Here is a 25,823-nt window from a genome sequence, read left to right on the forward strand (position 1 = left end):
AAATACAACAATTCCATTTCTATAAACATCACAAACAGGTGAAACCAAGCAATATATTGTTTAAGGATACTTCCATATGTAAGGGCTAAGCATGTAAAGGAAGTATAGTAATGGTTAGCCCAAAATTCACGATAGTGATGAACTCAGGGAAATAGGGAAAGGAACTCATGAAGATACTATGACATATTTAAAAGTTGGGTGCACTGGCATTTATTTCACTATTGCTCTTTCAATGATACACATACATTATATGTACTCTTTATATATGCTGTATTTTATAATAGAACTTTAAAAATATATTAATCTCTCATCAAGTGGCTTAATTCTTATAACTTGAAATTAAGTTTTTCTAACTCTCCGTTGTGACTTTAGGTTCATATTGTCCACGGTGCTATAATGGGTGTACAGTACCAATAAGTGACATTTTTATGAATTGCTGAATTAAAACAGAACAAAACACCTGATGACATAGAATTCTGCCCAGAAGGTGCCCTGCTATAAATGTGAAAGGTGTTAAATGCAGATTTTCAAATTCTTAGTGGTTTATCTCTCATTTGATTAAATAATTTTTGGTTTGCATGCATTAATTGCTGAAATAGTTTGAAATATCTGCCATTGTAAAAAAAGGAACTGGAAACAGAGAGTTGAAGAAAAACCTAAAGCTGAATAATAATGAATGTCAACTATAATTTAATATATATGTGTATATATAGTCACGGGATGTGGAGTACAGCATTAAGGAATAGAGAGTGGAAATGTAATGGCTGTATGCGATGTCAGAGGGGTAGTAGATTGGGGGAGGGGGGTAATCACTTTGTGAGGGGTATAAATGTCTAACTATTACATTGTTCTGTACACCTGAAACTAATAAAAAAAACAAAAAGAGAAGAGAAACACTTAGTGTAATAGTAGGTTATGCTAGTGCAGTCTCCTTTCTCCAAACTTAAGTGCCCTGTGAGGACTCAACTGTGTATTATTTACTCATGAATCGTCAGTATCCAGCATGACATTTCCTATTTCAATTATCTCTAATGTTTCAGACAAACCTGGTGAAACTTCTTTTGATGCATCAGGCAAATCCAAACCTTCTGAACTGCAATGAAGAGAAGGCCTCAGGTAGGTTATGAACGTCCTGGGACCCCTGAGCAGTCACTGTTTCCTTCCCATCACGTGTATGGTTTTCATCTATCACTAGCATAGCTGGAAAATGGGAGTCAGCCTCTCCTGAGAAGCTCTGTGAAAACCACCCCAGTTCAAGTGTGACTCACAAACTCATATGTACTACTCCATTACAGGAGTCTATGAAACAGCAGTTAAGTGTATAGGGTACCGTGTACTTCATTACAATTTGCTTTTCAGGCTTTACACTTCCAGGGTAGTGATTCCTGCAGTGACACTTACTTTAAAATATGTTTTTGCTGCTTTTAACTAGTTTCTCTTCACACCAAATGCATAGTTATTCATTAGGGTATTTTAAAAACAATAATTGTGTTGTTTTCTGCGCAGGTATTTATATTGCAAGAAATAGAGACGAATATTTTAAAGCTAATTTAAAAGTTTGAAAATATTGTCTTAATGTTACTATTTTTAATATATATTTTTAAAAATTCTAGTTTTTTTTTACTAATGTTCTTTATATATTCATATACTTATTGTAAAAAAGGATTCCACATTCCTATTTTAGTTTTTAAAAAATTTGACAACTATGTTACTACTGAGTTATTTTTATATATTAAAAATAAAAGAATTCTAAATAGCAAAGAGAAAAGTCTAGCATAAGTAACAAAATAATATAAACATTGCAAGGTAGTGTTTGATTTGAATAACTTACGTATGTATCTAATTATTCTTCTTGTTATACTTCCACTCACCTAAAAGCACTTTATGCCTGAGATTTTTTATCTGATGTACTTACAGGACTGTGATTACCTGTAAAACCACCAATTTAAGAGAGGATGAAAGATTGGCTCTATTTCTTATTTTATTGGAATTAAGTATTGTTTAATATTTATTCATTTTTCTGCTAAAATAAACTGCAGATCTAACAAACAGAACTATAAGATAGCTTATTAGTCTCAAACTTTAGAATCAGGCTAATATTAATGATAGTGTAGTGTAGTACTCAATATTAACTGCAATAATATGTCCAAATATTAAAGGAGTAAATAGAAATTTGTAGCTTTTTCTGTTTTGTTTTGTTTTTCAGAAATATATTTATTGTGAAATATACATCACATCCTCTGTTAATTCTACTTTGGTCTAACTGATCACATTGTTCAAATTCATATCCCTGGCTTCTTTCCCAGAGAAGGGAATATATGATTGACCCTTGACTGCATAGACTTCATCTGTCACACATTCAGTTTTCAGGTCTACTGTCAGCTGTGCCAAAATGAACATCCAAGGCAATTGACAGTTCTAGAGCACCAGGAAATGACTAAACTTCTGATCTAGACTTAGCCTTGGTCACCTCAGGCCTAGCGTATGGTGACTCTGTGAGATAATTTCTCCCATATTGGTCATGCCAGTTCTGCCATCAGTGTAATCTCTTTTTGTGCCATGTCGGTCACAAGAGACACAGTCATGGGACCATAGTAGACTCTCAATAAGAATTGGTTAATCGAATGAAAATACTTCTCACACACAAGGGACAAAAAGCTATAATGTAGAATATTTCAAGTAAGTGCAGGATATCCCAACATCTAATCCAACAGCAAGAAAAATGAACTAGATAAAACAATAGTGCAGAGAACAGTAAACTAGACACCATAGTATCACTGAGCAAATGAAAGTCATCACAGTACTATATTTTATTCTTGCTATTTGGGGTATCATGAATTTGGAATGGACACATAAAAATTTATCTGGGGGATAAAAACAGTTTGGGGTGTAACTGTTAGGTGGGACAGAAATAATCTCCTGAGGCGAGGAAGCTGAGCTGTTCCCAACTCATTACACGGTTGTGATTTAACCTAAAGCAAATGATGACAAAATCCTGGCATATCTTCTTGTGGTAGCTGAATTACGGCATCTAGCCCATAAGGCTGCATAACTCAAGTGTATAGACATAGGGGGACATGCAGGTTAGTTATGAGGGTTGGAAAGGAGATGTTGCTTTCATTAGGTTCAGAATTGTTATTAATATGAGTTTTTCTTCAGGATTTATCGATTTTCAATTTCAATTGTTAATAAGTATAAATTTGATTAACGCACCTCTCTAGTGCTATTCAAATATGTCCAGATGCCACTGTTAACATTAATTTATAAGAAAATATAATTATTTATACTTCAGATTTTTAAAAAAGCAGATCATGAAGAGAGGCTAGACCCACTGTTTGAACAACATCCTGGGTATCTATTTGTCCATCTACCTGTTTAGTAGAATGTTTTGGAATGCCCACTATAGATGTTTTATAATAGCCCAGTCATTCAGAAGGTATAAATATTTTCAGCATTTTGTTTCATATTCACCAAGGTGAAGGAGGAGTTTTACTGAGAATAAAATGACATTAAGTTCTATCAAGCTTAGCTTCTCAGTGATTTTATATTTTACACATCACCACTCAGTGAAAATTATTTTTATATTTTTTTCATTTCATTTGCAATTAAATATGTCACTGATGTAAAACACATTAGTCTTTAAATGGCAGAGCTGCAATTTTATTTCTATCATAAACTTCTAATCTTTTTGTTTTGCCATGTATGTTCATAAATTTTAGCATTTCAGCATATGAGAACTATTTAAAGTAAATAATATTCTGTGATTTCACCACCCACTTTTTCTGATTTTCTTATTGTTTCGTGTAGATATCGCTGCCTCTGAGTTTATTGAGGAAATGCTGCTGAAAGCTGAAATTGTCTGGGAAGAAAAAATGAAAGAGCCTTTAACTGTGCCTACCTTAGCACAAGAGGAGCAATATGAAGAGATCGTTCATGATCTTCCAGCACTTTCCAGTAAGCTGTAAGTGCCTTGTTTCTAGACTGATAAAGTCATAGACCTGGTTCATTGATAAGTTAATTACTCTCGTTTGTCTTGCTCTCTAATCACCAGGCAGTCATTTTACAGTTAATGTAAAGTTTGGCTCTCAACTAAAAGTTAGAAAATTGAAGCTACGTATGAATATATTTATCACAAAATACTTGTTGACAATTAGTTTAGTATACTTTTATGAAAACCCTTTGATTTTTTAAAAAACATTACTATTTCAATTATTAGATTTGTCACCATGAAATCAAGGATAATATTTTAAACACACTCCATGTTTTCAGCTAAACTGATATGTAAGGTTTCCAATGACTATCGTAATGGCTAAATTTCCTGAAGTAGAAAATACAAATATTCATTTTTTTCTCTTTAAGCTATAAAACTAATGATTTCTTGTTGTCTAAAATATTCTAAATACTAACACACACTACAAGGAGGATAAACCTTGAAAACATGCTAAGTGAATGAAGCAAGATACAAAAGTCAACATATGATACATTAAAATAAAATCTACAGAATTTGCAAATCTGTAGAAACAGAAAATCTATTAGTGTGTTCCAGGATTGGGTAGAGAGGGTAATGGGAAGTGACTCTTGATGAATATGGGTCTTTGGGGGATAATGGAAATGTTCTAGAGGTAGATGTGATAGTTATACAAATTTGTAAACATGCTAAAGAGTACTGAATTGTACACTTTGGAAGTGTGAGTTTTGTGCTATGTGAATTACACACTTGAAATCTATGTAATTGTACTAACCATTGTCACCCCAATAAATTTAATTAAAAAAAGAAAATGTTAAAAAAAATCAAAACAGAGAGAAAAAAGATAAAATATATTTCCAGTTGAAAATAAAAATCTGCTGTTTATAAGCAGTGAGACTTTGAGGAAGGTATCTCCTTTCTATGAACATGTTTATTTTCTGGCAATGGAGTTTATGTCTCATATTGGAATACTTGAGGGTGTACTGAATCAATAGCACTATCTGGGTTCTAGACAAGCTGAGAAATAATCAAAGAGAAAAGATGGAGCCCAAATTACACTTGGTCAGTGATAGAGGATACTCCTGGAGGGCATAACTGAATGTGGCAGCTGTAAGGGTTTATAAGTATATCCCATTCTCAGGCAGCTTTACCTACTGGGCACCTACACGCCAGATTTGGTCTCCCAAGTGAGCGGCTTCCCAGAGAAGGTGATGATGCCTAGAAAGAGGGAAAGTCGTGCTCTCTGCAGGAACGCTTGCTCTAAGAGAAAGGAGAGAGGGAGACATTCTTCCCAGATTCATCCATTAGACAATTCCTTCCACTTTCCAGGTACAGAGGGAGGCCCAGAATTAGCATGACTCATTTTTTCTTCCTGGGAAGTTGAAAAGGTGCTGCCAATAGATGTGTCAAAAGACTGTTGCGATGAGTAAGTGAGATCAAAGGGGGAAAATCTTATTTCAGAGCCTGTCCCATCACAGGCATTTAAAAACACTTTTAATCTAGATTATTCAGAGGCTAAAGGCATGCATAGTGCACTGACCTCTACTTGACACTAAGATATATTCATTATTGGATTGGATTTTTCAACTGTGTTGTAAAGGAGCTGGATTTTTATGTCAGACACTATGTTAAGAATCTTCGTGGGTTATCTTATTCCTTCTTCAAAGCCCTATTAAGGTTCTTTTATTTTCCTAAGATCACAGAGCTGGGAAATGACAGATCAAGATTTATAGCCCGGCACTCATATCCCATATCATTCTCATCTACACCACATTATCCGTCTCCTATTTTCACAGGTGAAAAAAAAATGGTATCACATTTATGTAGGAGAAAAAGGAAGAAAGTCATAGAAACAAAAGTCGGAGTCAAATCAGGAATTGATAAGACACATTTCAAGTTACCTAAAATGAGTGGTTAGAATATGTTGACCTTACTCTCTACATTATTATATTACTGGTATCACTGGAATGAGAGGAGTAATACAAATATTTGCTATGGAAGAATTTTACTTTCCAGGTGTTAATATCAAAATCAGTACCCAATATGTTCTACTTTACTTTTAAAATTATGCTATGAGCTTCCAAGTAAATAGATGTTAAAATATAAACAGAATTAAAGTTTGAGTTAAACCCAAATTATTTCATAATAAGTTATTTTGAATAAATTTTAGCTGATCTCTGTGTCTATAGTTTTGTTTTCTGCTTTATGTAAAAATGAAACAAAAACAACTAATTTGCCAAAAAGTGGAGTCTTTTTTTGTATCATTGATTGGACAACAGGTTTTAAGCAGATTAATCAATGGCTTATTTGTTCTACACAGTTAAATATTATTGTTTAAATTACATTTTTCTCTTATTGACTCAGAGCATAGCTTTGAAATTTTGAAATAAGTTTTATATTGAATATTGACCTACTGTTTCTTGTAGCCTACTGTTATTTGTCTTCAGAGAGAGAATTGAAAATTAATGCAAAGAACAGCTTAATCATAATTTTAAATTTTCTCTTTAGCTCTGAAAAAAATAACAAGTAGACTTGATTAGTTTAAGGAAAACAGCTAAGTACATTTGTAAATTTTCTTTTACAATTCATTATTTTGACACATTTTATCTGGCTTTCATCGTCTGTTTTTTTATATACAACTTCTGAATCTTATTACTCATATAAACTTGTTTTTATTCTCAAGAATATAGCCTTCTATATGTGGAATTGGATGTCGTAGGTTGTGATCAAATTCGCCACACCTTTTTCTCATTGTCTTTATAATATTATAAATAAATGGAACGAGGAGCAAATAGATATGATGAAATAACAACTAGGTATTATGTTTTCATGCAGAAAAGTCTGCTTTCTATAATCTAATTTTTTGGGCCTTGCTTTAGTATGAGAAGGAAAAATATAGACATTTAAGATTTGTCCATAAACAGACTCACAAACATCATAAAGGTCAAAACATTCTCTAAAACTAATAAATGTGTGTATTGTTGAGAAAAAATAATACTTGTTGATTTTAGTGTATTTTGACATCACAATAGTGATTTATTTGGGCAACAAATTTACTGAAAAGTGTTGGAACATTTTTTTCAACATGCTATTCATTTGATAGAGAACATAGATGAAGTGAGTCAGAGAATTTACATGATTAACAGGAAATATAAATGAATTTCTTTTAAAAATCTCTCCTACGTCACTTACAAAGCAGCATTTCTTCACAAACCAGTTAGTTGAGGGTCTGTGGCTTAGAAAGGGTGTTTGGAGAGGGTTTGTGTCTTCTGTCTCTCTCCTCTTCTGAACATTACTGCAATTTTCTGCAAACTCTTCCTTTTGCTCTGTTCCCTGCCTTTTGCTCTATGTGAATAAATGCTATCTTTCTGTGAAAACCCAAGTTTCACTCATTTAAGTCAAGTGTATTCTTGAATTGTTTAATACCTGAATTTTAAATATGAAGCCTGGTCTTTACCTGTTTCCACAAGTCTCTTACCTTTAGAGAGGTGAAGAAGAAATTAAAACAGAACAAAACAAAAATCTAGGAAGCAGGGGAAAAACAAGTAGAGATGGAAATACTGGTCAATCTTTCTCTGCTCCAGTCAAGAGCAAGCATTCTGCTGACGCTCACTGCTCCTTTAATTTCATTAATTTGCTCAAAAAGAACAGTGCATATTCGTTGGTATGAGAAGTATAAAAATAGGAAGAACTTAAGAAGCCTTCTGCTCTTTTGTGTATAATCTATCGTTTTTCTTCAATAAATCCTTCCTTCACCACCTTTTATCTCTAGCCCTCATTCTGAAGACTTACCATGTATTACCTCATCTGAATTATGTTTGGCCATCTTTCTTCATCAGCTTTAACCCCAACTTCCTATCGCTTTGCATAACAAAGTAGACTTGTCTTTTTATTATTATTATTTACATTTTCCTGAGTTTTGCTAAAATTTTAAGAAAAAATCATGTGGTTTACTCTTTCTAATATTGCATCATACAAGTCAAATGTCCTTTTCACTGTCAATTTATAAACATTTTCTGTGATAAATCGTGATGTAGTCAGGATAAGAATGTCACTTCTACTATGCCTTGTTAGTAGTAAATGCCTTTCTTTGTTTCGGTACTTAATCAACAGGAAATACATACATTATTGGGTTATCCCATATTTCATGTTTTCTAAGATATCTTCTATGCAATGAACTTTATTATGGTCTTTATTAGTCATCTGACTTTCAAGTTCATGTCTCAAAATGAGCAGCTTAGATTGAACTCCAAAGGTCCTTCCAATTATAACATTCTCTATCTGTAAAGCTTTTAGGCTTCCTCTCTCTGCTTTGAGTTGGCAACAACTCTCCTCCTACTTGACTGCTATTCTCTACTGCACTCTTGCCTGCTGACGGGATGCCTCCTCTGTGCTGTCTTTTCCATCCTTTGATATTATCTGAGTGCCTCATTTACTGTTACTGCTGCTAATGAACCAGATGCTGCTAAATATGCCATTTGCTGTTTGAACATGGAGGTGCTCTCCTAGGGTTTTTAATCACTGGGAAGTTTTGATATGTGCCAATTTTTGTTTCTAATATTCTATTTCAGGGAGTCCTTGAGTTAGAACCCCCAAAGGTTCTGCATAATGCCTAAGTTGAGTAGAGTAGTTTACTAAACAATTGTGGGTTTCCATTTATTAGTCATAAGATACTTATAATAACAACAATGAATTCTTTTTTGGGGGCAGTTACAAGGTCAGGACTTTTACAAAGTTTACATGATTAACTTCATTTCATCCTCAAAACAACACTGCATTCAGGACCCTCCCAGACCTCACCCTGTGTATCTATTTGTTTGGCTGGTCCTGATTTATATCCTCTATAATAAAAGTGCAATAGTAGCAAATACAGGGTTTTCCTCAATTCTGTGAGTTGTTCTAGTGAATGATCTAACTTGAGAGGGGTCATGGGAGCCCTGAATTTGTAGCTAGTTGGACAGAAGTGTGGGTGGCTTAGAGACTCCCAAACCTATGGTGGCATCTGAAGGGGGAGCAGCCTTGTGCAGAAGACGATGCCTCTAACCTGTGGGGTTGGTGCTGACTGTAGGTGGTCAGCCTTAGAATTGCACTGCAGTACATGCCACAGGGTGGTCATGACGACAATGATGATGATGATGATGATGATGGTGATTGATGAGGCCTGTCTCATGGGGTTGTTCTTGATGAATAACTGAGTTACTATGTATTAAGTGCTTAGAGCAATAACTGGCTCATTGTAATACTACATAAGTGCTTGAGAAATGACAAAAAGACAAAAAAACAAAAAACAAAACAGATGTTCTTTATTCATCTGCAAAATCATCTAAAGAATAAAAGCCTTCTAGCTACAAGCTGAGACAACAGAATTAAGCCTTCAGCTCGAGTGCTTTAAAACTGATTATGACCATATGGAGAAAATCTTATATTCTAGGCAGTTGGAAAGAAAATCCAATTTCAGAGAAGACCAGCTTTGGTTGGGTGAACTCTTTGATTAGGTTGCTTGAGGCTGGGTCTCTAGTGCTTCTGAGTCCTCTGGAACTTAGGCTGGAAAAAAGAAGCTGCTCTGCATGGGGCCAGGAAGTCTAAGAGGAGGCAGAACTGAGCAGGGCTGAGGACACGGGCAAGGGGCGGGAGGGGTCGGGGGCATCTCAGGGTGGCTTTCGCCAAGTAGCCATGAGGAGGAGAAATAGCCTGTGGGGATTTTTGAGTGGAACATAATGAATTATGCAATATGTCCTTCTTGACCTCATTAACACCTGATGTTCTCAATAGGCTTAGGTAGGTTTTGTGGAAGCCCTAGAAGGTGTCCTATTTTATGAAACAGGCCTAACTTGTTGAATTCGTTCAAAAGCAAGCCTGCGTATGGCTACACAGTGATTTCTCCTGTGGCCTTTCTTGCTCAATTGAAAATCAGTATGGTTTGCATACTGAAGTAATTTCAATAATCATTTCCATTGATTCTCATTTAAACTCCATGACTTAGGATGGATACCATCATCATCCACATTTTGCTCACACAGACAGAAGCTCAGTGGTGTGACAGACTAAAGGGTATAGCTAGTCAGTGACACCTGCCATTAGAACCCAAGTTTTTGGATTCTTTGTTCATGCTCTCCAGCCTGAGGCAGGAATAAGCTCAGGAAGATGGTCTGAGCATCTTCATAGCCTCATGGTGTGCACAATCTTGGCATGCAGATCTAAAAAAGTACTACATATGAGAGAAGTAGCTTTTGACCTATGCTTCAGCACTGTACATGGGGACAGTCATTGTGGAAATGCCTCCTTGTGATTTGGACCAGGACACTCGGATAAACACTGAAAAGTGCACTTTACTCTAAGACCCTTAGATATAATTGTGCTAAAGCCATTAATTTCCTTACTCCTGCTAGTTGAACACTACATATATCTCTGGTTACACCTGTAAGGCAGTTGTTCTTGAAAATGTAATGCTGACCCTGAATGACTCAAGCATTTTCAAAATCAGCACAGTTGCAGCAACCATTCTGCAGTAAAATAGCATTACCTGAGATGAAGTTAGACCAGACCCCCAGTTCTAGATTCTTCAGAGTCTTTATTTCATTTGCAAGCGCTTGTGCCATTGTCGTAGATGTCGGGGCAGCTGTGGCTGGCAGTGAGCAGTCTGGATTTTATTAGTATGTTGTCCAGAGGAATTCATGAAAATAAGCATTGAGGTATAAACATACGAAGCACTTGTACCAGAATCCTTGTTTTTGTATGTTGATCTTTATTACTGTTTAATAAACATTTTCAGTGATCAGAAACATTCTTCATTTGTACTAGCTTTGTGTGTAAAAGAAATAATCTGTAAGTCCATTTCAAATATTGACACTTATCCTTAAAAAAGTAAACGGTGTCTTAGAGACTTCCCCTTTTGAGCAGGAATGATATTTGAAGTGAAATCTTATTATGGAAGCTTCATCTACATAAAGCCATTTTAGTTACCTCAGACTTTACTGATTGGCTTAAAGTATCATACTCAGTGAATGATAATGTTTCATAAAAATGGCAAATGCTAAATACCTATTCAGCAAAATAAATATTTGCTAGAGAGTCACTGCTAGCAAATGAACACTTAGCATCTTCAGAAACTCCCTTCATATATGTATGTAGTTGCTGGATTCCTCTTATTTTAGAGATTAAAAATAAATTATTTGCAGATATCTTTCGAGAACTACTAAGATGAATATGAGATGTCATAAAAACAATATAATTTTTAACCCAACCACAAGTCACACGTTTAATTTTTTATTTGTATTTTACACTTTGTGTACAAGCTATATTTTACCAAAATGGTTTTATGAATTGTAAAATTTTTTTCTTGTAAAAACTAAAGTCATTTTGAGGGGAACCACAGAAAACAATTAATTTAAAACTCTCCAGGAACAATTTCATTCAATGTTAGTCTTTGGATCATTATCTTATTTTATAGATGCAGAAAATCCCAAATTCCCTATAATAAATAATTTATGTAGCTATGTTCCAAGGATTAAATTTGAGAATATCTATTCAGTCCATTACTTTAACCACTGAAATAACTGAGTCACATATGCCATTTCATCACATTTGTTTCTATTAGATTTTTTTCTTTATTGGCCTAATATATCTCAATATAGTCAATTTTATTTGTTCTCTATGGTTTTCTAAAATTGCTTTACATGTAATGGGCAATAATTGTCGCCTTTGTTAGTTTTATTTTATTATGTTCCTCTTTCCATTTTCAGAATAAAATCTCAGTTCCTACAGGCACATTTGCTCTGCATGAAATGCTTTTTATGTTTGTAGGAATAAGTAAATCTTGAATAAATCCAGTAGAGTTCAGAAATTGGTTGCTGGTATAGTCCCATGTAGTTTTTTTCCACAGTCAGGTTGAACTATCTCTCCTGCATGATAGCTATTTCCTTTTCTTTATGTTTATGGAGTCTTTCATAAGCCTTCTTTTTTTTAAAAAAAATATGCTATTTCAATCCTGTGTTTTCTGTTTCTCACTGATAAATTTATTTTTCTAATAATTCCTTTTTTGTAATCAAAATAATATTACAAAACAAAACAAAACAAAACAAAACAAAAAGCACTCATTAGTCTCAAAGAAACATTGCACCAGAGAAGTTAAAAACACAAGAAAGACATTATTCAAGAGTGTTGCAAGAGAGGAATGATATTGAACTCAACTCCATACACCAAGGAGAGAGCTTTTCAGTGCTGAAGTGAGTTAGTGGAAAAGTGTTGGGGGATGTCATCTGGAACTTTGGTTAATGGGATTAGGCCATCTTTTTTGCTAATTGGCATCTATGAAAGTTAGGCTCCTAGCCTCATAGAGACTGGGAGACAATGGCTGTATCTTTTCTATGATTACATTTCAGCTGATGGTTCACAAGTCCTTGAGAAAGACATTGCTGGGTTGTAGAAGAGTTTTATCTCAAAGAGGCAGAGAAAGAATTTACAACTGAAAAGTTCTCTAAAATAATTGCTCAAGGAAAAGGGAGATAGGAGGGGTCTAGGGCTGGGGAGAAGACAATAATTTAGTTGAAATGAAGGGAACTGTAAATCCGTTTTCATCATTAGTCTACCTTTTTGATGAAACTACTATTAATTGGCATATTTCTTCTTATCCTTTATGTTTCTTCATTATTAACTTGAGTTCTTGCTCTATAGATGCAATTGCATCTTATTGTTTAGAAATACACCTTATAAATATTTTACCATGATTAATAAATGTTTAATAACTATTAAAATATATACCAATGATTACTTAAAATATTCCTTTTTCTAGAAAAAGAGCATTTTAATACATGTTTATATTCCACAAATCGATAATCAGTGAACATTTAAATCTATAAAAATAACTGGTGTGAGTGCTGTTGTTAATCACAATGATTATGGATAAAATGCATTTCATTTAAGAAATGAAATACATAGAGACCTAAAGAAAAATTGTTCCATAGATGTTTAAAACATTATCACATGCCATCAGCCTAGGTACATGTTTTGCGTTTTTCTTGTTGAAAATATGTGCATGATTAATTAATATGTTGCCACTAAATTATTTAGAGTCATTTTTCTTATATGAATAAGAGTATTTATAACCAGCTACTTGCAATTATTGTTAATAATATTAGGTTGGTGCAAAAGTAATGGTGGTTTTTGCAATTTTTTTTTTAACCTTTCAACCGCCATTACTTTTGCAACAACCTAAAAGATCCTAAATTATACAACCTATGATATTATTGAGTGTGTAAATAATTTTTTTAAAGATGCAGGTAAAAATTATATCGAGAGATTATGCATTAGTATCATAGGGCTTTATACACACTTAGATATTACCTAGTCTAATTCCTGCATTTGATAAAGGTGAAACTGTGTCCCAGACATTTTGAAGGCTTTACGAGGTCAGGCAGCAGTCAACTTTAGGTAAAAACTGATTTAGAATGAAGTCTGTGTATTCCTGGACCAATCTTCTTTCTAACTGTAGCTCTCAAGGAGCCTGCTGTTAACACTGTGATAAGATTTGAAATACGAAAGGAGTATTTCAACTATTTTAGTAAGCTCATTATTTCTTCTTTTCATAAATGTTTTATAATTGGTGATTTATGTATTTTATAAACAATCTTCCTAGTTTCTACCTGACCACTGCTTTATTGTTAGCTTTTTACTCAGAAGATTTGGTATATGGAAAACCTCTCTTTAATATTTTTTTCAGTCTCCAGAAAAAGGAGATGAGTGGATATCAAGGGAGATACGTAAGGAAACATTTTGATTGATGTGAGGGTGGAATTTAGATGTAGACAGTATGACATGGTGGTTAAAAACACAAGCTCTGGAGCTCAAATCCTACCTCTTCTACTGCCTGCTATGTGTCTAGGTCAATTTCTGATCTTCTCTGGCCCTCAGTTTATTCATCTATAGAGTAAGCAGAAAAATAATGCATACCTTCTAATGTTGTTGTCAAATGTAGAATTAATATGTGTAGAGTACTTAGAACAGACTATTACTCATTAAATACCATGTAATTATTAAAATGGTTTGCAAGTCGTTCACTGAAATTGTAGAAAATATAGGGAAACCACAACTGTCTTCAAATATCTGAAGGGCTCTCGTGTCAAAGAAGCATAGCGTACACTCTTGGGAGCTCTGGGAATAATAAATACAAGTTAGAACAGACAGACATTGTTCCAAAGTTACTCATGGAAGAAATAAGGTTTCATTGAGAGTTACGGATATCTTATCACTTGATGGTATTCAAGCAGAGCTGGACATGACCTTTTTATGAGCATTATAAGCATTCCATATTTATAGTGAATTTTTTAAATTAATAACTATACTCTTGGGAGGGACACCTGCCACGGACCTTGAGTACTTCTACTTTCTTGCTCAGTTTGTCAGACTGCAAGGCATACAATGGCTACAAGGAGACAAGGCATACATAGCTCAAGGAGACCGCAGCACACACTCCTAAAAGAAGGGTCCTGGCTTGTCTGCTGCTTGTTAGAATGTTTGATGCTTCATCAAGTGGTACCCGGCTCTTGTCAAATTCCTCTCCTATGACACACACACTGCATGTGTAGGCATCCATTTAGGTGCCTCCTCCTACTCCTCATGGGACAGAGGGTCCAGGAGAACTGGTGCAAACATGAAGCCTTGGAGACTGTGTTTCCGCGAGTAACAAGTTCTCTGTCTCTGATCCAGAATCTCGTCTTCTGTACCCATTCATGAAACAGTAAGAAACTCACCTGTTAGAGCTTGTAAGCAGAGTAAAACCCCAGATACTTCACAGTTCTGGACAAATAACAGCAAATTTTATTGCCTGCTTATTACCATAGTCCATGTGCTAATTCCTTTATGTGCATTATGTTAGTAATCCCTCAGACAGGCCTTATTTACTAATTGGTTTTACAAAATGCTTGTATAACTTCCCACAGGTGGCAGAGCCAGGTATCAAACTTCATAGTTTTTCTGACTCAAAAATGCATGTTTGTTACAGCTATATTATACCTTGCTGCCTGTTTTAAATATATGTCCCTCCCTCCATACCTACTTGAAAATATCTTCATTGACTAAAATACTGTAAAACATCATCATCCAGAGTTCAAAAGGAGTAAAACTGATCATACATTTCTGTAAACATGTTCTTTAGCTATCCTTCCTATTCCTTCGGGCCTGGCCCAAATGCACTCATTTACTAGTCTGTCTTTACTGTTCCCACTTTCCTATGTTAGCGTTGGCAGACAGGCCATAAAGATGGGCTGCAAAACAGTGAGACACGGTGGTTACTGAGAAAAGCCCTTCAAATTACTCTCTTCCTCCCTTGTCAAGGTTAGATACAAAATTGTTTGTATTTATATATACTAAGAATCCACAACTGGAAATTGAAATTTAAAAATACATGTATAATGGCATAAAAACATGGGATACGTCAGAATAATTCTAACAAATAATTTGTAAGATTTTAATGCCCAAAACTACAAAATACTAATAAATTAGTGAAGATCAAAATAAATGGAGAAATAGACTGTGCTTATACCCAATTATATACACAATTCAACATTGTGAATATATAAATCCTTCCCAAGTTGATTTATCAATTGAATGAAATATTAATCAAAATCCCAACAGACATGTTGTAAAAATTGACAAATAGATTCAAAAATTTATGTGAAAATGCTAATAATCTCAAATAGTCAAAACAGTTTTGAAAAAGAAAACAAAATTGGATGACCCACATTACCTGATTTCAGGCCTTACAGTAAAGGGACAATTAATCAAGACAGTATAGTATTAGTGTAAGAATAGACTATTATATAAATGGAACATGATGGAGTATCCTAAAATAGACCCATTCATATATAGTCAATTGATTTTTAACAAAGGTGTTCAGGTATTGTTTGGGGAAATATGTTCTTTTCAGAAAGGATGCTGGAACATTTGGACAGCCATATGAAAAAATAATGAACCTCGGCTTATATATAGCACCATATACAAAAAGCCACTCATAATAGATAATAGAACTAAATATAAACCATAAAAGTGTAACATTTCTGAAAGAAAATCTAGGAGAAAACCTGTTGACCTTGGTTTGGAGAAGAATTCTTAGGTAAGACATAAGAAGCACAACCTGTAAAGGGAAAAAAAAATGTTTTTTGAAAGAGTGTTAAAAAAATGAAGAGAAGACACAGACAGAGAGAAAATACTTGCCAAGTGTATGTATGATAAAGGACTTTAATCCATAATATGTAAACTCAGTAGTCTTACAAACAATAACTCAGTAAAAGATAGTCAAAAGATTTGAACTCTACCAAAGAAGAGATGCTTGTATTAAATAAGTACATTTGAAATGCAAATTAAAACCACAGTGAGAAGCCACTACCATTTACTAGAATGGATAAAAACAACAAAAACAAAACAAAACAAAAAAACCCAACCAGTATTGGCAAGGATGTGAAACAAGTAGAACTCCAATGCATTGCTGGGGGAAGAACCAAATGGTACAGCTACTTTGAAAACAGTTTGGTGTTTCTTCTAGATGTTTAACCAAGATAAATGAAAGCATATGTCTGCACAAATACCTGTACGTGACTGTGTACAGAAGCTCCATTCAGAATTGACAAAAACTGAACACAACCCAGATCTTTGGTGAATGGAGAGCCAAAGTGCAGTACTACATTCTACAGTAGAATACTACTCCGCAGTAAAAAACAAAACTGTTGTATGCAGCAGCATGAATGAGTCTTGAAAACATTATGTTAAGTAAATGAAGCCAGACACAAAAGGCTACATACTCTCTGATCCCTTTCACAGGGCATTTTAGAAAAGGCAAAACTGTAGTGAAAGAAATACTCATTAGTGGTTGCAATGATTGGGAGGTTAGGGGAGATAATTAACTCCAGAGGATGGGTTCAAAGAGACAGTTGGGAATGATCAAATCTCTACATATTGCTGGTTTTGTTGGTTACACCACTAAGTATGCATACATATGTGTCAAAACTCTTGAACTTCAAAGGGTGAAGGTTACTATATGTAAATATAACTGAGAAATTTGAGTTTTAAAAAAGCTAAAAGAGTGCATTGAGTTTCAATTAGAATCACAACTACTATTGTAGACTACATGAAATAATTATACACAATGCACTTGATTAAATATGTAAGTATTTCTGCTTGCATGGTAATAGTTCAGAAAATATATTTTAAAATCTTAGTATAAAATGTTATGATAACAATTGAACATTTACATTGTGCTTATTTTTTATGAGCATTACAAAATAATGGCCTTCTTTTGGCAATGAAGTCTATTGGAAAACAAAAACATAAAGTAGCTCTTGTTTATTTATTTTTGCCTTGATAGAGCTGGGTGAAAATAATGAAACTTACTCTCTTGTTATATTGCAATCTTACGCCTGTCATTTCTCTGTTATTACCCTATTTTTATTTAATTACAAACTCTAAATATTGCCCATAATGCTATAACATATTTTAAATCCTATATGTACAGTATTTTAATTAGCTGTATAATTTTGCCTTCACTTGTTTGTGATTAATTTTCACATTTAAATATCTGCTTAGTTCAGTCATGCATTTCACCCTTAGCTTTTAAATTGCTTATTGATTTGTCTATTACAGTCATATATACATTTGGAAACATATTATTCTCAAGTTGAATATTTTTTCTTTTATATGTGAAATTGAATGAAATTCAGAGCTAAGAAAGGTTTACAGGTTTTCCTTTTGTTCTTCATGCACTATCGAGAAACTTTTTTATCTGAATAAAACAACTTTCCGTAGTCGAGATGTCCTGTTGTGATAATTTATGATTGATATGACCATGTAAGAAGAAAACTAATTGTAGTACTGATTATTTCCTGTAGGAGTCCCCTGGTGTTGCCAATTGCCAAACAAGACAGTTTGTTGGAAAAAGACATTATGTTCAAAGATGCAACAAAAGGTCTATGCAAGAGACAAGCTCAGGACAGCACTCCTGAAAATGCCACTGTGAATGGCCCTACCCAACCTGAGCAGGTAATTACACCCTTACTGAATATCTGCTAGTATTGTGTCCTGTTATGTCCAAGAACAAATACCTACTAATTTCCTGTCAAAGAAAATTTAATGAAAGCATAGATTAGTATTTTGTTTAAAATTTCTATTGATAAAATATTATGGTGTTTTACTGACCATTAACATACATAACTATTATTATGTTTTAAAAGGATTTGAATTTTATGGTCTTATATATCAGGAATGTAAGCACAGCCAATATGTTAATTCCCAAATATTTCCAGTTCTATCTTTAGACATCATTTTAATTATTATGTAGACTCTGTTTTTTATTTCTTTCAAATATCCCAATATTTTCCACAACAAGAAGAAAGACAAACCAATCAGTGAGTCATTTATCCTTAAAAGTAACTGTGATTGTGTATTGTGTATGTGTTTGTGTGTGTATGTGCATGTCTCAGTGCCCAAGTTGTAGGAGATCACTTTGGAGTTACAGAATTTAATGTATTTTATGTGATCACTTCCATAGAAATAAATGATTTTTATATGTGCTGTATTTTATACATGGCAGAGTAATTTTATAAATTAGACTAACACTTGTAATGTCTTGTTTTAGTGTATCTAATTTTGAATATTTTAAAGACATTTTAACTAGATTTTTCTAAAGACTCTTCAAAAAAACTTTATTTCATTGATTTTTATTTTAAAATAATTAAAGCACATAGAAAAACATTTGAAATACTTTTAAATGTTAAGAAATATATTTGTCTGCTCAGGCTACCATAACAAAATACCACAAGTTAGGTGGCTCAAGCAACAGAAATTTATTTCTCATAGTTATAGAGACTGGAAGTCCAAGGTCAAGGTGCTGGCTAATTCAGTTTCTGAATTAATTCAGGCCCTCTTCCTGGCTCGCAGGTGGCTGCTTTCTCACCGCGTCCTCATATGGTGGAGATAAAGAGAGAGAGAACCAACTCTCTGGTATTTCTTATATGGACACCAACCCTATGGGATCAGGATACCACCCTATGATTTAATTTAATTTTTATTACTTCCTGAAAGTCCTATCTTCAAGAACAGTTACATTGTTAGTTGGAGTCCCAACATATGAATTGTGGGGGACACAATACCGTCCATAGCTGTAGGCAAATTGAATGTTAGGTAAATTTAAGGCAAAGTTTTTCTTAACTTTCTTAATAATCCTATGAACTTTCTGTAAACTTAGATGCATTATTACTAAGTGGAAGAAGCCAATCTGGAAAGGCTACCTATACTATGATTCCACTATTTGACATTCCGGAAAAGGCAAAACTACGAAGACAATAAAAAATATCATTGGTAGCCAGAATTTGGGTGGGGAAGGGATAAATAGGTGGAGCACAGAAAATATTTAGGGCCTTGAAGCTAATGTATATGATACTGTAATGGTGGATACATGTTGTTATACATTTGGTAAAACCGTAGACTGTCCAACACCAACAGTGAACCCTAATGTAAATGATGGAGTGTGGGTGACAACGATGTGTCAATTTGGGTTCATCAACTGTAGCTAAAGTTCCACTCTGGTGGGGATGTTGATAATGGGGTGGGCTGTGTGTGTAGGGCCAGGGGTATATGGGAAATCACTATACCTTCCTCTCAGTTTTGCTATGAATCTAAAACTGCTCTAAAAAAAATAAAATCTTAAACAAAATGAGAGCACATCCACAACATAATGTCAAGTATGATCCTTTTATACTTAAAATCCTTTACAATTAAAAATAGAATGATCGTTCTTTTTTTAATGTAATCTCTTTATTATTGTATACTAGACATTAAAAGCAGTTGTATTCACATTCTTTTTATTTGGTATTAAAAAAGGAATGGCTTATTCTGGTCTTATGTTCATATATTATCTATGTAATATTTTCCCGTATCTCCCGCTGTTATCCATCACACTGTCATACATTCCTGGCCATGAGCTTCCCTGGCAGTTCTCTCCAAAGGAAAAACAAAGGAAGAATCCTTACTGGATTATACATTCACATTCCAGGAGAGCTTTAGAAAGGGCTTGTCAGAACAATGAATTTCTCATTAACGTTTTAAAGAGGAATATATAAATTAGAATTTTTTTTTTCAAATTGAAACAGAAAACACAGCATTTTTCCTTTTGGATTTTTATAAAATGTAGGTCTTAACAAATGGTAACTATAAATGAATATTCAATAAAATAAAGGAATATTGATTTAAACTGTTTTGGTTCTGATAATCATCAAAATTAACAATTGCTATTATAATGTCTATGAGAATGTAGAATTTGTCTTAAGTTGCTTGGAAATGGGTAAGACATTCTTCCTTCCTTTCCCTTTTTGTTCTATTTTCCCTTCCCATTCCTCCGCTCCCCTGCCCTGCCTTCTTCTTCCATTTTCTTTCTAGTTTCCTACCTTCTTCTTCCCTCTCTTCCTTCCTTTCTCTCTTCTTTCCTTTCAGAATATATTTATTTAAATTTAGTTCCAACTTGAAATTCAGGTCAAATTTTTATTCCATGAAGGTGTGTTAGCCTGGGAGTAAAGAGAAAGCATGATAAAGTCATACAGATTTGCTCTGGTTCAGGTCGGCCACTGGAACACTATGACAGGAAGTTTTTTAACCTCACTAAGCTTCATCTGTGAAATGGGTACATAGTACTGACCTCATATGGTTGCTATGAAAATGACAAAAGATTAAGTTAACAGCTTTTTACCAAAAACAGAATAAAAACTCAATAAGATGTAGTCATTATTTTATTGTTATTATTTATGCAGACTGTATTCATTATTTTATTGTTATTATTTATGCAGACTGTATATTAGGTTTTGCCAGAGTAGTTGAGTCCTCTAATCACTACTTCATCTGTTCTTAATTCATGTAAATCCAGGCAGCACATTGACCGGGTTTCATTGTTTCAGTGTAAATATGGATTATTTTATAATTTTAGAATATAATAATACAAAGTAATACTTTATTGTTAGGCACAGCCGGAGGAATGAGTCACGGGAGACCAAAATTGGTCTATTAGAATTTATTTGGCGTGTTTGAGCTGTGGAAGGTCAGGCTAGAAAAGACCATAACCTCTCCAAGCAAAACAAATGAGAAACAGAAACTCATAGACACAGACAATAGTTTAGTGGTTAACAGAGGGTAAGGGGGATGGGGGGTGGGAGATGAGGGTAAGGGGGATGAAATATATGGTGATGGAAGGAAAACTGACTCTGGGTGGTGAACACACAATGGGATTTATAGATGATGTAATACAGAATTGTACACCTGAAATCTATGTAATTTTACTAACAATTGTCACCCCAATAAATTTAAAAAGTAAATTTAAAAAAAAAAGGGTATGGAGTTTATAGGAGGGGGTAAACCAGGTTGTCCCCCCTTCAATGCTTCAGAGAGTTTTTGTTGCATTGTCTCTAGCAACAAAAGGTTTCCAGGCATGACCAAGCCCTCAGTCTCCACACCCTTGCCCCCAGGCCTCCCTCCGGACTGCCCACGCTGCCCAGGCCCACTCATCACAAGCCCCTAGGAAACAAAGTACAAAGCAAGACAGCATAAGATGGTTTCTACATTCCAGGAGGCTTCTCCAGGCCTAAGGCAAACACAAGCCAGTGGGTACAGGATACAAAGCAAGACAAGATGGCTTTTAAAATAAGAAGGTTCCTGTTCCTGTCCTAAATATGGCCTAACATTTATATTGGTTAACATTTTGAAGCTTAAAAATGTTTTTTACCTCTATCATCTTTATCCTCAAAATACCACTGTGAGCAATTTATTGTACTTTCAACACTTAACTAACACTCATGTTTCAAATTGAGTTTAAACTGACCAAACTCAAACTAAAGAAACTTAAGCAACTTAAACTTAATTTTTGCTCCAAAAGATGCATTAGAGCTGATTGTCCGGCTAGGTCTTATTTTCGGGGAAACATGGTATACCAACATTCACATACACAAAACTCCTCAGCCAAACAAAGGCATAGTAAGTGAAAGGAACTGATAAATTTCACTTAGAGACATATAACAGAATAACAAAAGCTAGGAAAAAAACAGTTAACGTGCTTGGTGATGGGCTTCAGCTTTGGGAAGTTCAGTATATTTTGTCAGGTTACCACCCCTTTCTCTGCCATGGCTATGGGTAGGCACCTTGTTGTTTTCTCATTTCCTCTTATCTCTTTATTATGCACACTCCATCCTTTCCACCTAATCTGCCTTCCCCAAGATCTTGTTTCCCTTAGCCCATTTGTCAATCATCCCTTGCCCTTTGAACATGTAGATCTTGGATACATACCACTAACCTCCTGGAGATAAAAGTCACAACCAACCAAACAAAACAGCAAAGTTGACAGCATTCAAAGCAGTATTGAATGGTGGAGACAAGGAATCAGTGAATTCAGAATATTTTCAAAACTTAAATTTTCTTTGGATCTTGAAATATTTCTAGAAATGTTTCTACTATGTTCTCCCTGACTTTCTATCTGAATTTTGTGTTTTAGATCTATATTTTTGGAAATATATATGGAGAGATGTATAATGGATATTTACATGTCTTCAGAGGAACCATAATTGTCAATTCTAAAGAGAATGTTAATTTTTTTTTTTTTTTTTTTTTTTACATATTGATCGCATCTCTTTTTTGACTGTTATAATTGTTTGGTACACATTGGTAGAACATACTATTGAGTTTACAGTTATAACAGAAAACTATTCACAGACATATTTTTCTTTCTACTTGTTATCAGCTGTCACAATGCTTTTGAAATCTTTATAAAGAATGTGTCCCTTTGATAACCTTGCTTAAGATTGATTATCAAAGCTTCCTTCCTAATCACTTTGGAATTTTGATATGATAAATTCAAGGAATTCTTCCCTTGATCTACTCTAATACTGTATTTGTCATACTTTATTACTACAAACAGACAAGGGAGTCTTCACATTTTTACTGTCAGCCTAGTATTTTCTCTAACCCATGCAACAGCTGTGCCACTGTATCTGAAAATCCTCAAGGATACCAAGGAGATGTCTGCAATAGCTCTTTCAGGCTTGTCAGAACAAATGTGGAACTTCTGTTAGTGCTATTCATACCTTTTCTAAATACGCATGAAGAAATTTGCATTGAGCTCGTTAGAGTTGTGGTTATAAGAGGAATTTTATTATCTTAATGTAAATCATTACTTCTGAAGGAAAAACCCTTGCTCTTGATTTTTCTTCTTTTTATGATTTCTTCAGGACTTAGATATGTGTGCTAACTTGTGGGAGACTTTTGTCTTATCCTTACATTATTCAAAGTTATTGCAATCATATTATTGGCTTATCGCATGTATATGTATGAATATGTATATGTGTGTATTAATTTTGTATATATATATACACACACACATAAATACATGCATATTAGTTTTCTAGGATGCATATCTGTATGTATAAATCTTTATGCTTTGGAAAATGCTTGCAGACTTTTGAAAGAAAGGATATTTACATCCACCCCTAAATTGATGAAAGTTCCCTTTTATGTCTCTCTCTATATAAAGATTTTTGCTAGTAGTCTTGTCATTTCTAGAAAATACATACTTACCCGTTTCCACTTATTTTCTAAATTCCTTTTATATCTAAGGGCAAACATTGCAGTCTGTGATTCTGAAATATAGTCAAGTTGTCAATCAATATAAATAAACCATTGATCTAGTCTAAATTAATCCTAAGTAATACATCAAATGCAATTGAGTACCACACATTTGAGCGTGGTAGCTGCTCCTCCTCTTAAATAAATCTACATCCAGTCCATCTTCTCAGACCCTTTGCTGGACCATTACTTGGAGCTTGCTAACTGGTCTCAACAGTCCCACCTTTCACTCCACAAGCTGCAGGAGTATTACATTAACAATGTGAAACTGCTTCACAATGTCAGACCCTCGCTTCAATCCTTCAGTGACGTTCCATAGTCCTTGGAATTAAGCATAGCCTCCCCTTGACTTTGTCCTCCCACCCTCCAGCCTCAGGAGCCAACATCGAGTGCCTCGCCGCAGCAGTCTCTTTCTGACCTTGGGGACTTTGCCGTCGTCTTCCCTCTCCCTGGACCTATCTGCTCCCACACCCCAAAGGATGGCCTTTTTAGGTTATTTCCAATTGCAACTATAATAGGACTTCCTCAGAGAGGACTTCTGAGACCATCTAATCAAAAGTGCAATTTTTATTTTTCAGAGCATCCTGTATTTTTCCTTCATAGCACTTTTCATACTTGTAATTTCTTATTTATGTCCTTACTTCTTCCATAGTAGACTTTAAGCATTCTGAAGTAAAAGACCTCATTCCCTTTCCCTCTTTGTGCTAAACCCCCAGCATAATGCTTGGCAAAGAGTAGGTAAGCAAAGGGAATAAAAGGCAAATTATCAAATATGTTTTATCAGATGTATTCATTGCCTGGTGGAATTCCTCCACTGTTATCTAATAGTTATAATCCCAGCTCCTACTTCTGACTTATCATCTGTGTGACCCTAGGGAAATCATTTGGCTTCTCTGGGCCTTAAGTTCTACATCTATTAATTAAGGCTGTTGGAATACATCAATGAATCGAAACTTTTACAAATGATTGTTTCGCAGCAGATCTTTCCCCCCCAAGAAAATGAACAAGAACTCCAATTCCTGAAGCAGATGAAAGCTGACTGTCTTTGCTGAGAGCAGCAGAGACAGACTCAGAGCCCTCTCCACTGCCTGCCTCCTCCCATCTCCCATGGCAGCCATTAGTGTCCATGGCCCTTCCTAGATGTTTTACTAGCTGCGTAACAATGCATCCCCTTATTTCTCACTTATCTGCAGAGCAGGCACCATGCCAGGCCCTCCACATAAGTTCAGTTCTCACGACCGACTCTGAGGAACATACTACAATTTATCATATTTTATAAAAGAATAGAAAGTCACTTCATGATGTTAAGAAAAATGTTCAAGATCTCACAGATAATACCACTGGGATTTATTTAAACACCATTCACCGAGGTGAATATAAGTAATCGATGTCTTAGACTTAAATGAGCTTGAATTTTCAAGTTTTCAAAGAGGGGTATGTCACATCAGTGTGTAAGATTTTTACCATAATTAGCATGACTGGCAAAAAAAGCAGAATGAGACACTATGTGGGTCAAAAAGTACCTACTAGGTACTTTGCCTAGGGGTTAGGCAGAGGTGGTCAGCACTGCTTTATTTTCATGCTCCTGGGCACTATCAGTCTCGGCAGCGTGTGGGCCTATGATTCTTCAAAGTGTAACTAAGTGTACAGTGTTAAAAAAACAATGTCACATAATCCCCAAATTGATTTTGACAGACCAGAAAATATTAGAAGAGCTGGAGTTTTATGACTTCTACTCAGCAACAAGTACTAGTTTTTGGATGCTGTTCTTGAACGATTTAGGGAAATATTTCTGACAGTATCAAATCCTTAAAGCTATGCCTCTAACCCAAAGTTAAATAGCTGGTTTTAATAAGACTATTTTATATGCTCTTTGTAGGTTAATTCTGAAAGGAATTTTTGAAACTTATTTTTAATGCTACAGAAACAGAGAAAATGAACTCGAGGTCCTGGCTGAGTGTGTGCATGCTATGGGGAGGGGAAAGTTATTCCTGACATTTCTGAGGTCTGGAATATTTTACAAATTAATTTGTAATGAATAAACATGCTGCTATTGGAATATTGTGTTTCCCACTTATACAAATGATTGTATCTCAAATGCCCGAGAGCCCATTGCCATGACATCCTTCCAACTGGAAGACATTAAAAAACCACTCTTCTGACTGTTTGAAATTCCCAGTAAAGAATTTAAGTTTCTATTATTAATGCATTA

General features: G+C 34.6%; 1 protein-coding gene across 4 annotated transcripts in view; it reads left to right on the forward strand.

Moving 5' to 3' along the window:
- Positions 1-25,823, forward strand: part of MYO16 (myosin XVI) — a 542,975-nt gene that overhangs the window by 224,166 nt on the left and 292,986 nt on the right. For all 4 annotated transcript variants that reach the window (XM_074329517.1, XM_074329516.1, XM_019731063.2 and 1 more), the window contains 3 exons: positions 1,041-1,116; positions 3,808-3,961; positions 17,845-17,995. In XM_074329517.1, coding sequence (XP_074185618.1) covers positions 1,041-1,116; positions 3,808-3,961; positions 17,845-17,995 — 381 coding nt within the window. The remainder of the gene's footprint in view (positions 1-1,040; positions 1,117-3,807; positions 3,962-17,844; positions 17,996-25,823) is intronic.

This window comes from Rhinolophus sinicus, linkage group LG04 (assembly GCF_036562045.2).
Source record: "Rhinolophus sinicus isolate RSC01 linkage group LG04, ASM3656204v1, whole genome shotgun sequence".
Lineage (NCBI taxonomy): Eukaryota > Metazoa > Chordata > Mammalia > Chiroptera > Rhinolophidae > Rhinolophus > Rhinolophus sinicus.